The sequence below is a fragment of the Molothrus aeneus genome, unplaced genomic scaffold (assembly GCF_037042795.1).
Source record: "Molothrus aeneus isolate 106 unplaced genomic scaffold, BPBGC_Maene_1.0 scaffold_30, whole genome shotgun sequence".
Classification (NCBI taxonomy): Eukaryota; Metazoa; Chordata; class Aves; order Passeriformes; family Icteridae; genus Molothrus; species Molothrus aeneus.
In genome coordinates this window covers 2,832,456-2,843,462 of record NW_027098964.1, presented here as the reverse complement: position 1 = coordinate 2,843,462, position 11,007 = coordinate 2,832,456, and the positions used below count along the sequence as shown (strand labels likewise).

At 61.3% G+C, this 11,007-nt stretch overlaps 1 protein-coding gene across 2 annotated transcripts; it reads left to right on the top strand.

Moving 5' to 3' along the window:
* Positions 1-327: 327 nt before the first annotated feature.
* Positions 328-10,692, top strand: WDR13 (WD repeat domain 13). Of its 2 annotated transcripts, none has more exons than XM_066570434.1 (10): positions 328-411; positions 491-558; positions 1,582-1,813; positions 3,094-3,188; positions 3,747-3,874; positions 4,587-4,894; positions 5,682-5,862; positions 6,646-6,787; positions 7,924-8,057; positions 9,314-10,692. In XM_066570434.1, exons 2-10 carry the CDS (start codon positions 518-520, stop codon positions 9,496-9,498), a joined length of 1,446 nt encoding a protein of 481 aa, XP_066426531.1. In that variant the 5' UTR covers positions 328-411; positions 491-517; the 3' UTR covers positions 9,499-10,692. The 2 variants fall into 2 exon arrangements, with proteins under 2 accessions (XP_066426531.1, XP_066426529.1); XM_066570432.1 differs by lacking the exon at positions 9,314-10,692 and adding an exon at positions 8,610-9,178.
* The last annotated feature ends 315 nt before the right edge of the window (positions 10,693-11,007 follow it).

The following is an 11,007-nucleotide window of genomic DNA, read 5'->3' as shown; positions in this document are numbered from 1 at the left end:
GTAAAGTGTCCTGCTCGCCCCACTGTGTTGTCGCAATTTCGGCGGGCGGGAGGACCCGGGGAAGACGAGAGGTGCCGGGCGGAGCGGCCAATCCTGGGGCGCTCTGGAAATACAATAACCATAAAGAGACACGTTTACCACGCCCCTTTTGCGTGCTCACCCAATCAGCGCGCGCTCCTGGAAGGCGGGAATTACAGACGAGCCAAATCCCACGCCCCATTTCCCAAAACCAACCAATCATATCAACGACCACGCGCCCTCCCACCGCCCCTCGCGTCTCCAGGACGACGCGCGCCGCCATTTGGGCGTGAGGCGGCGCCGCGGCAACTTCCGGTCCGGCCCATCCGCGCTCCCCCGGCCCAGCCCCGGCCCCGCGGAGCTCCTGAGGCGGAGGTGGAGCGGGACGCGCAGGTAGGACCGCCCTGCTGCTCTTTTTTCCCCTTTTTTTCCCCATTTTTCCCCTCAGCTCACGCCGTTGTTCCCTTGGCAGGGTCCCCCCGCGGCGGCCGCGGCCGCCATGGCCGCCGTGTGGCAGCAGGTGCTCGCCGTGGATGCGCGGTGAGCTCGCGGGGATTTTTTGGGGAGGATTTTGGATACCTGGGGGGTTTTGTGAGGGGGGGGGATGCTCATACCTGGGTTGTCTTAGGGGGAATTCGGCACCTGGTGCTGTTAAAGGGGGGGATGCTCCTACCTGGATGCGGAAATTTGGAGATTTTGGGTACTCGGGGCATCTTTTTAGGGGATTGTGATACCTGGGCCAGTTTTGGGGTGGAATTTTTCTCGTTTTGTGTAGAATTAACCCCATTTCTCACCTGTGTCTCACCTGTGTACTGCACCCCACAGCCGCTGCAGTTCTGCACACCTGGGCCCATTTTTGGGTGGAATTTCTCTGCTTTTGGGTAGAACTAACCCCATTTCCCACCTGTCCCTCACCTGTATCTCCCCTGACTCTCACCTGTCCCAGGTATGCGGCGTTCTGCACATTGCAGCTGCCGCAGTTCCACACACCCGGGTCTGGTTTTGGGTAGAATTTTCTGTTTTGGGTAGAGTTAACCCCATTTCTCACCTGTCTCTCATCTGTCTCACCTGTGTTTCACCTGTGCAGGTACGTGGTGTACCGCACGCTAGAGCTGACGCAGTTCTGCACACCTGGGTCTATTTTTTGGGCAGAATTTTCTGGTTTTGTGTAGAATTAACCCCATTTCTCACTGGTATCTCCTCTGTCTCTCCTGTCTTACCTCTGTCTCACCTGTGCAGGTATGCAGCATTACCTCACCCCACAGCTGCCGCAGTTCTACACACCCGAGTCTGGGTTTGGGTGAAATTTCTCTGGTTTTGGGTAGCGTTTCTCTGGTTTTGGGTAGAATTAACCCCAAATCTCACCTGTCTCTCACCTGTCTCTCACCTGTCTCTCACCTGTCTCTCACCTGTGCAGGTACCGCACACCGCAACTGCCACAGTTCCACGTGCCTGGGTCTGGTTTTGGGTGGAATTTGTCTGGTTTTGGGTGGAATTCCTCTAGTTTTGGTTAGAGTTAACCCCATTTCTCACCTGTCTCACACCTGTGTCTCACCTGTGCAGGTACGCGGCGTACCGCACGCCGCAGCTGCCGCAGTTCCGCACTCAGTACGTGCGGCGGCGCTCGCAGCTGCTGCGGGAGCGGGCGCAGGGCGGGCACCTGGCGGGTGAGGCCCGGCGCTGGTACCTGCGGCTGCGGGCGCGGCTCCTGGCCCAGCGCTACGGGGCCCTGTCCGAGGCGGGCAGCTGCCGCAGCGCCCTGAGAGCCAGCCGGACCACGCTGGACCGCATGGAGGTACCTGGGATACACCTGGGATACACCTGGGCACACCTGGGCACACCTGGGTACACCTGGGTATACCTGGGATACATCTAGAGGGGTTTGGGGTACACCTGGGCACACCTGGGGCAGCTGCCACAGCGCCCTGAGAGCCAGCCGGACCACGCTGGACCGCATGGAGGTACCTGGGATACACCTGGGCACACCTGGGCACATGTGGGATATACCTGGGTATACCTGGGATACATCTAGAGGGGTTTGGGGCACACCTGGGCACACCTGGGGCAGCTGCCGCAGCGCCCTGAGAGCCAGCCGGACCACGCTGGACCGCATGGAGGTACCTGGGCACACCTGGGCACACCTGGGCACACCTGGGCACACCTGGGTACACCTGGGTATACCTGGGATACATCTAGAGGGGTTTGGGGTACACCTGGGCACACCTGGGGCAGCTGCCGCAGCGCCCTGAGAGCCAGCCGGACCACGCTGGACCGCATGGAGGTACCTGGGCACACCTGGGCACACCTGGGCACATGTGGGATATACCTGGGATACACCTGGGTACAGCTGAGTACACCTAGAGGGGTTTGGGGCACACCTGGGGCAGCTGCCGCAGCGCCCTGAGAGCCAGCCGGACCACGCTGGACCACATGGAGGTACCTGGGACACACCTGGGGGCACCTGGGTACAGCTGGGACACACCTGGGTACACCTAAAGGGGTTTGGGGTACACCTGGGCACACCTGAGATACACCTGGGCACACCTGGGTACAGCTGGGGCACACCTGGGTACAGCTGGGATACACCTAGAGGGGTTTGGGGCACACCTGGGCACACCTGGGATACACCTGGGCACACCTGGGCGCACCTGGTGTACACCTGGGTACAGCTGGGATACACCTGGGTACACCTAGAGGGGTTTGGGGCACACCTGGGCACACCTGAGATACACCTGAGCACACCTGGGCACACGTGGGATATACCTGGGTACACCTGGGGCACACTTGTGTACACCTGGGGTACACCTGGAATACACTTGGACACTCCTGAATACCTGTGGGCACACCTGGGGTACACCTGGCCACACCTGGGGGGCGCTGGACCATCCCAAAACTCCTTTGGGGAGGGTCAGGGAGTCCCAGCACCAATTTTGGGGAGATTTTTGGGTTTCCGCACCCATTTTTGGGTTTCCCTCCCCATTTTTGGGTTTCCCGTCCCCATTTTTGGATTTCCCACCCCCATTTTTGGGTTTCCCTCCCCATTTTTGGGGGTCCCAACCCTTTTCCCCCCCCCAGGATTTCGAGGAGGACCCGCGGGGGTCCCGGGGCCACCGGCGCTCCCTGAGCCGCAGCTCCGGCCCGGGGGGGCTGCGGGGGGGCCCTGATGAGCGGTGAGAACCCCGGGGGGGGGGGATTGGGGAGGGGTCCCGGGGGGATTTTGGGGAGATTTTGGGGAATTTTGGGTGGATTTTAGGGGTTTTTGGGAGATCTCAGGGTGCTGGGGGAGTCATTTTAGGGGGCGGTTTTGGGGGGGCTGGGGGAGGTCTCAGGCTCCTGGGGGGGTTGGGGAGGGGTCTCAGAGGGTGCTGGGGTCATTTGGGGGGGGGTCTCCATGTTTTGGGGGGGGGGTCTCAAGGTGCTTCCCCCTCCCCTCATCCCTTTTGGGGGGGGGGGGGCTGTGCAGCTGTGGGCGAAACCATTGAGGGGATGGGGGGGGTTTGGAGGGTGCCAGTCAATACCTGGGGGGGGGGGGTCAGGGGGTACCTGGGGGGGGTCTCAGGGTGCTGGGGGAGGGTCTCACATTACCCCCCCCCCCATGAGGGTCCCCATTCCCCTGGACCGAACCATTGCAGGGAACCAGGGGGGGGTGCCAGGTTGGCCTCAGGGGGTCCCGGGGAGGTTCAGATCGATTTGGGGAGGGGTCTCACGCTGCCCCCCCACTTTCACAGCCCCCCTGGGGTTGTCCCCACCCCCCTGGCCGAGGCCAGCCGGGCCATGGCCGGGGACACCTCCCTGAGTGAGAACTACGCCTTCGCCGGGGTGTTCCACGTGTTCGACCAACACCTGGACAGCGCAGGTAACCCGGGGGGGGCTCAGGTGTCACCTGGGAGGGGTCTGAGGGGGCTCAGGTGTCCTCTGAGGGGGTCTGGAGGGTCTCAGGTGTCATCTGAGGGGGTCTGAAGGGGTCTCAGGTGTTCCCTGAGGGGCCTCAGAGGGGTCTGGGGGGTCTCTGGTGCTTCTGTGGGGGGGTCCTGGGGGATCTCTGAGGGGGGTGTCCATAGGAAGGGGTGGGGAGGGTCTGGGGGGGTCTCACCTGGACAGTGCAGGTGTGTAGGGAAGGGGCCTGGGTGGGGTCTGGGGGGTCTCAGGTGTCCTCTCAGGGGGTGGGAGTGGGGGGGGTCCTATGGGAAAGGGGTGGGGAGGGGTCTGGAGGTCTCACCTGGAGGGGTGGGTGGGTTCCCCAAGGGGGTCTGGGGGATCCCAGGTGTCCCCAAGGAAGGTCCCAGGTGTCCCTCCCCAGGGCAGGAGCCTCCGTTTCCTGCAGGCTCTGGGGGTGATTCCTTTGTTTGAGGGGGGGGTCTCCCCATGGCTCTGGGGGAGTTCCTGGCCCTATTGAATTTTGGGGAGGGGTCTCACCTGACCCCCCGTCCTGTCCCAGTTTGCCCACGACGAGCGCCCCCTGCTGGAGGGGTTGGGGGTCTCCTTATGGTTCTGGTGGAGTTCCTGCCCCTATAGAATTTTGGGAATTTTGGGGAGGGGTCTCACCCACCCCTTCCCGTCCCCCCCAGTGCGGAAGGTGCAGTTTGCCCACGACGAGCGCCACCTGCTGGCGTGCTGCTCGCTGGACGGGACGCTCTCCGTTTGCCGCCTGGCCCCGGGGCCCCCGGCCGTGCTGCGGCGCCTCCGCGGCCACGGCGCCGGCGTCTCGGACTTCGCCTGGTCCCTGTCCAACGATGTCCTGGTGTCCACCTCGCTGGACGGGACCCTGCGTCTCTGGGACCCCGGGGACGGGCGCTGCATCCGCCGCGTGCCCGACCCCGATGGGGCCGCGCTGCTGTGCTGCGCGTTCCAGCCGCTGAACAACAACCTGACTGTGGTGAGAGGAACCCCGAAATGCCCTAAAACCACCCCAAAATACTCCAGAACTACCCTGAAACTCCAGAGCCCTGAGAGCCCTTCCTGGGACCCCCAAACATCCCCCCCAAACCCAACCCTGCCCTGCTGTGCTGTGCATTCCAGCCATTGAATAACAACCTGACTGTGGTGAGAGGAACCCTGAAATACCCTAAAACCGCCCCAAAACTGCCCCAGAACTGACCTGAAATGCCAGAGCCCTGAGAGCCCTTCCTAGGACCCCCAAACTTCCCCCCAAACTTCCCCCCAAACCCAACCCTGCGCTGGTGTGCTGCACGTTGCAGCCCCTTACCAGCAACCTGACTGTGGTGAGAGAGCCAAAACCACCTCAAAACCATCCCAAAATATCCCAAAAAACGCTCACAGTGCAGAGACCCCGTCCTGAGACCCCTGAGCATCCCCCCAAACCCAGCCCTGGTGCAGGTTGTGAACATCTCCATGGGGAAGGCGGCTCAGGGGGGGAATTTTGGGGATCTTGGGGCAGATTTTGGGGGTCTCAGGATGGGTTTGTGGGTCTCAGGCCGGGTTTAGGGGCCCCAGGGTGGTTTTAGGGATCTCAGGGTGGAGCTGGGGGTCTCTGAGTGACCCCCCCCGTGCCCCCCAGGTGGGCAGTGCCCGGCACATGGTGCAGGTTGTGAACATCTCCACGGGGAAGGCGGCACTGGGGTGGATTTTGGGGGGAATTGGGGATTTTAGGGCAGGTTTAGGGGTCCCATGGTGCCCCCCCAGCCCCTTTTTTGCCCCCCCAGGTGGGCAGTGCCCGGCACATGGTGCGGGTTGTGAACATCTCCACGGGGAAGGCGGCTCGGGGCGGCACCGGGCGCCTCCCCGGGCGGGTCCTCGCCCTCTGCTTCGACGCCCCCGGGCGGGTCCTGTGGGCCGGGGACGATCGGGGCTCGGTGTCCTCGTTCCTGTGCGACCCCGGCACCGGTAACGGGACTGGGAGGGACTGGGAGGGGACTGGGAGGAGATTGGGGGTGGGTACAGAGGGACTGGGAGGGGATGGGGAGGGACTGGGAAGGACTGGGAGGGGATGGGGGGGGCACTGGGAGGGGATTGGGGGGGACTGGAGGTGGGTACAGAGGGACTGGGGGGCACTGGGCAGTACTGGATGGTACTGGGAAGCACTGGGGCAGTACTGGGAAGCACTGGGGCAGTACTGGGAAGCACTGGGTGGCACTGGGAGTGTTTTGGGGGGGTCTCACACCCTGTACCCCCCCAGGCCGGCTGACCAAGGCCTCGCGGGTGCTGGTCCAGGGGGCACTGGGCAGTACTGGAGGGCACTGGGAGGCACTGGGCAGTACTGGGAAGCACTGGGAGGCACTGGGAGTGTTTTGGGGGGTGTCCCACATCCCTGCACCCCCCCAGGCTGGCTGACCAAGTGGTTCAGGGAGGCACTGGGGCTGTACTGGGAAGCCCTGGGGCAGTACTGGAGGGCACTGGGAGGCACTGGGGCAGCACTGGGTGGTGCTGGGGCAGTACTGGGAGGCACTGGGAGTGTTTTGGGGGGGGTCTCACACTCTGTACCCCCCCAGGCCGGCTGACCAAGTGGTTCAGGGGGCACTGGGCACTGGTTCAGGGAGGCACTGGGGCTGTACTGGGAGGCACTGGGGCTGTACTGGATGGTACTGGGAAGCATTGGGGCAGTACTGGGAAGCACTGGGGCAGCACTGGGAGTGTTTTGGAGGTGTCCCACACCCTGTACCCCCCCAGGCCGGCTGACCAAGGCCTCGCGGGTGCTGGTCCAGGCCGGTGGCTCCATCACGTCGCTCTCGGCCCGGGCCTGGGCCAGCCGGGAGGCGCCGGACCCGTCCCTGCTGGTGAACGCCTGCCCCGACCGCCTGCTGCTCTTCCGGTACGGGAGGGACACTGGGGACATTGGGGACATCGTGGGGGACATCAGGGACCCTTTGGGGGGCTGGGGAATTGGGGGGAATTGGGGGGAATTGGGGCGAAGCGAAGCCATCCCTGCTGGTGAACGCTTGCCCCGACCGCCTGCTGCTCTTCCGGTATGGGGGGGACACTGGGGGGCTTGGGGACACTGGGGGGGCTTGGGGACATTGAGGGGACATTGGGGACATGGGGGGACTTTGGGGAATTGGGGGGATTTGGGGTGAACCAGACCCGTCCTTGTTGGTCAATGCCTGCCCCGACCGCCTGCTGCTCTTCCAGTATACGGGGGACACTGGGGGGCTTGGGGACATTGAGGGGGCCTTGGGGACACTGGGGGGCTTTGGGGACATTGAGGGGGCCTTGGGGACACTGGGGGCTTTGGGGACACTGGGGGCCTTTTTTTGGGTGAGTTTTGGGTGCTTCTGACCCTTTTTCTCCTGCCCAAGGGGGTGGAGGATGAGGAGGGCTCAGTGGGATTTTAGGGGCAGTTTTTGGGGTGATTTTGGGGTATTTCTGACCCCTTTTTTGGTCTCCCCAGGGTGGTGGAGGACAAGGGAGGCTCTGGAGGATTTCTGGGGTGATTTTTGGGTGTTTTGGTTCCCCCAGGTGGTGGAGGGCGAGGGTGTTTTTGGGATGATTTCTGGGGTGATTTTGGGTATTTGTCACCCCTGTTTTGGTCCCCCCAGGGTGGTGGAGGACAAGGGGGCCTCGGGAGCGTTTTTGGGGTGATTTTTGGGGTGATTCTTGGGTGATTTTTGGGGTGATTTTTGGGATGATTTTGGGGTGATTTTTGGATGTTTCTGCATGTTTCTGACCCCATTTTTGCTCCCCCCAGGGTGGTGGAGGACGAGGGGGGCTCAGGAGCATTTTTGGGGTGATTTTTGGGGTGATTTTGGGATGATTTTTGGGATGATTTCGGGATGATTTTTGGGGTGATTTTTGGGTGTTTCTGACCCCGTTTTTGCTCCCCCCAGGGTGGTGGAGGATGAGGGGGGCCAGGAGCATTTTTGGGGTGATTTTTGGGGTGATTTTGGGGTGATTTCGGGATGATTTTTGGGTGTTTCTGGGTGTTTCTGACCCCGTTTTTGCTCCCCCCAGGGTGGTGGAGGACGAGGGCGGCTCGGGGGCCCCGGGGCTGCGGCTCCGGCGCAGTTTCCCCACGCGGCACCGGGAGCAGCCCCTGAGGAGCTGCTTCTGCCCCCTGATGTCCTTCAGGCAGGGAGCCTGCGTGGGTGAGCACTGGGACGGACTGGGAGGGAGTGGGAATGGACTGGGAGGGACTGGGATGGACTGGGAGGGACTGGGATGGACTGGGAATGGACTGGGACAAACTGGGACAAACTGAGAATGGACTGGGAGGGACTGGAATGGACTGGGAGGGACTGGGTGAAACTGGGAATGGACTGGGAGGGACTGGGACAAACTGGGAATGGATTGGGACAAACTGGGAGGGACTGGGAATGGACTGGGAGGGACTGGGAATGGATTGGGAATGGACTGGGACGGACTGGGAATGGATTGGGAGGGACTGGGATGGACTGGGAGGGACTGGGAATGGATTGGGACAAATTGGGAGGGACTGAGAGAGACTGGGACAAACTGGGAGGGACTGGGAGGGAGTGGGACAAACTGGGAATGGACTGGGAGGGACCAGGAGGGGACTGGGGTGGAGCAGGGACAGGCGCCACCCCCCAGGCGTGTCCCCAGCGTCCCCAGGCAGTGACAGGCAGCACAGAGAGCAGTGGGGTCACAGCCGTCCTTGTTGTCCCCAGCGTCCCCAACAGTGACGGGCAGCGAGGGGGTCACTAAAATCACAGCCCTGAGCCTGTCCCCAGTGTCCCCAGTGTCCCCAACAATGATGCACAGGGAGGGGGTCAATGGGATCACGGCCCTTATCCTTGTCCCAAGCGTCCCTTGTGTCCCCAGCAATGTCAGGCCAATGAGGGGGTCAATGGGATGGCACTGCCCAGCCCTGTCCCCATGCCCCTGATGTCCCCGATGTCCCCAATGTCCCAAATCACCCCGATGTCCCCAATACCCCCAAATGTCCCTGATGTCCCCAATGTCCCCGATGCCCCCAATGTCCCAAATCACCCCGATGTCCCCAATACTCCCAAATGTCCCCAATGCCCCCAATGTCCCCGATGTCCCCGATTTCCCCAATGCCCCCAATGTCCCTGATGCCCCCAATGTCCCAAATCACCCCGATGCCCCCAATGTCCCCGATGTCCCCAAAGTCCCCGTGTCCCCGCAGTGACGGGCAGCGAGGGGGTCAATGGGATCACATCCCTTACCCCTGTCCCCAATGCCCCCAATGTCCCCAATGTCCCCAATGTTCCCGATGCCCCCAAATGTCCCCAATGCCCCCAATGTCCCCAATGCCCCCGATGTCCCCAATGCCCCCAATGCCCCCAATGCCCCCAATGCCCCCGATGTCCCCAATGCCCCCGATGTCCCCAAAGTCCCCAAAGTCCCCATGTCCCCGCAGTGACGGGCAGCGAGGACGCCTCCGTGCACTTTTTCGACGTGGGCCGCGCCGCGCGCGCCACGGTGAACACCCTGCAGGGCCACGGGGCGCCCGTGCTGGCCGTGGCCTTCAACTGCGACGAGTCCCTGCTGGCCTCGGGGGACGCCGCCGGCACCGTCATCGTCTGGCGCCGCCAGCACGCCTGAGCCGCCCCCAAAACCCCAGGGAAACGCCCAGATCCGCCTGGAAATACCCCCAGAAACGCCCCCCCAAAAACCGCCCCGAAATGCAGCAGTGTGGTCTCGCAGCGCGGAGAGTTTTGAGAGTGGTGTGCGGCAACAAAACAGCCCCAAAATGCCCCAAAATGCTGCCCAAAACAGCTCAAGGTGCTGCCCGAAACCACCCCAAAATCGAACCCAAACCAGTTCTAAGTCCTGCCCAAAACCACCCCTAAAATACTGCCCAAAACCACCCCAAAAGCCTCCAATATCCTGCCCAAAACACTTCAAAATACTTCCCAAAATCCTGCCCAAAACCCCCCCAAAACACCCCTAAAATCCTACCCAAAACACCCCAAAATCCTGCCCAAAACACCCCTAACATCCTACCCAAAACACCCCAAAATCCTGCCCGAAATGCCCCAAAACCCTGCCCAAAACACCCCTAAAATCCTACCTAAAACACCCCAAAATCCTGCTCAAAATACCCCAAAATCCTGCCCGAAACCACCCGAAACCACCCCTAAAATCCTACCTAAAACACCCCCAGAATCGTGCCCAAAATACCCCAAAATCCTGCCCAAAACCACCTCAAAATCCTGCCCAAAACCACCCCTAAAATACTGCCCAAAACACTCCAAAATCCTGCCCAAAACCACCCCAAAACACCCCTAAAATCCTACCTAAAACACCCCAAAATCCTGCCCAAAACCACCCCAAACCACCCCTAAAATCCTACCCAAAACACCCCCAGAATCGTGCCCAAAATACCCCAAAATCCTGCCCTAAACCACCTCAAAATCCTGCCCAAAACACCCCTAAAATCCTACCTAAAACACCCCAAAATCCTGCTCAAAATACCCCAAAATCCTGCCCGAAACCACCCCAAAACACCCCGAAAATCCTACCCAAAACACCCCTAAAATCCTGCCCAAAACGCCCCAAAATCCTGCCCAAAACCCTCCAAAATTCTTCCTAAAATCCTACCCAAAACACCCCAAAATCCTTCCCGAAATCGCTCCAGACCTTCTCCAAAATCTCCCAAACCCCCACCCTGGGATCTTCCCAAAAATCCCCCAAAACGCCCCTGCTTGGTGTTCAAGTGCGGCACCAAAATCTTCCCCAAAACCACCCCAAAATTTTTCCCCAAATAACCTAAAACTCCCCCAAAATTCCCCTTGATCCTCCCGGTCTGGTTATTGAAGTGTGACACATTTGGTGGCGCCGTGTGACCCCCAAAACCTTTCCCAAAACCCTCCAGACCCTCCCCAAAATCCACAAACCCCCATAAAAATCCCCAAATCCCCCCGGGACCACCCCAAAATTGCCCCAGTGGGACCTCATGGCATCCACAGCACACCTGGAGCCCCCCAAACCCCACCTGGAGCCCCCCAAACCCCACCTGGAGCCCCAAAACTCCCCCCTGGAACCCCCTCCCCACCAAAACCCACCTGGACCCTCAACCTCACCCTCTGAGACCCCCCCAAACCCACCTGG

Bases quoted from the DNA above. Each gene is read 5' to 3' on its own strand.
- WDR13 (XM_066570432.1), top strand. From the start codon at position 518: ATGGCCGCCGTGTGGCAGCAGGTGCTCGCCGTGGATGCGCG. The intron at 3,189-3,746 runs GTGAGAACCCCG...CCACTTTCACAG, and splicing joins CGGGGGGGCCCTGATGAGCG to CCCCCCTGGGGTTGTCCCCA. The intron at 3,875-4,586 runs GTAACCCGGGGG...CGTCCCCCCCAG, and splicing joins CCAACACCTGGACAGCGCAG to TGCGGAAGGTGCAGTTTGCC.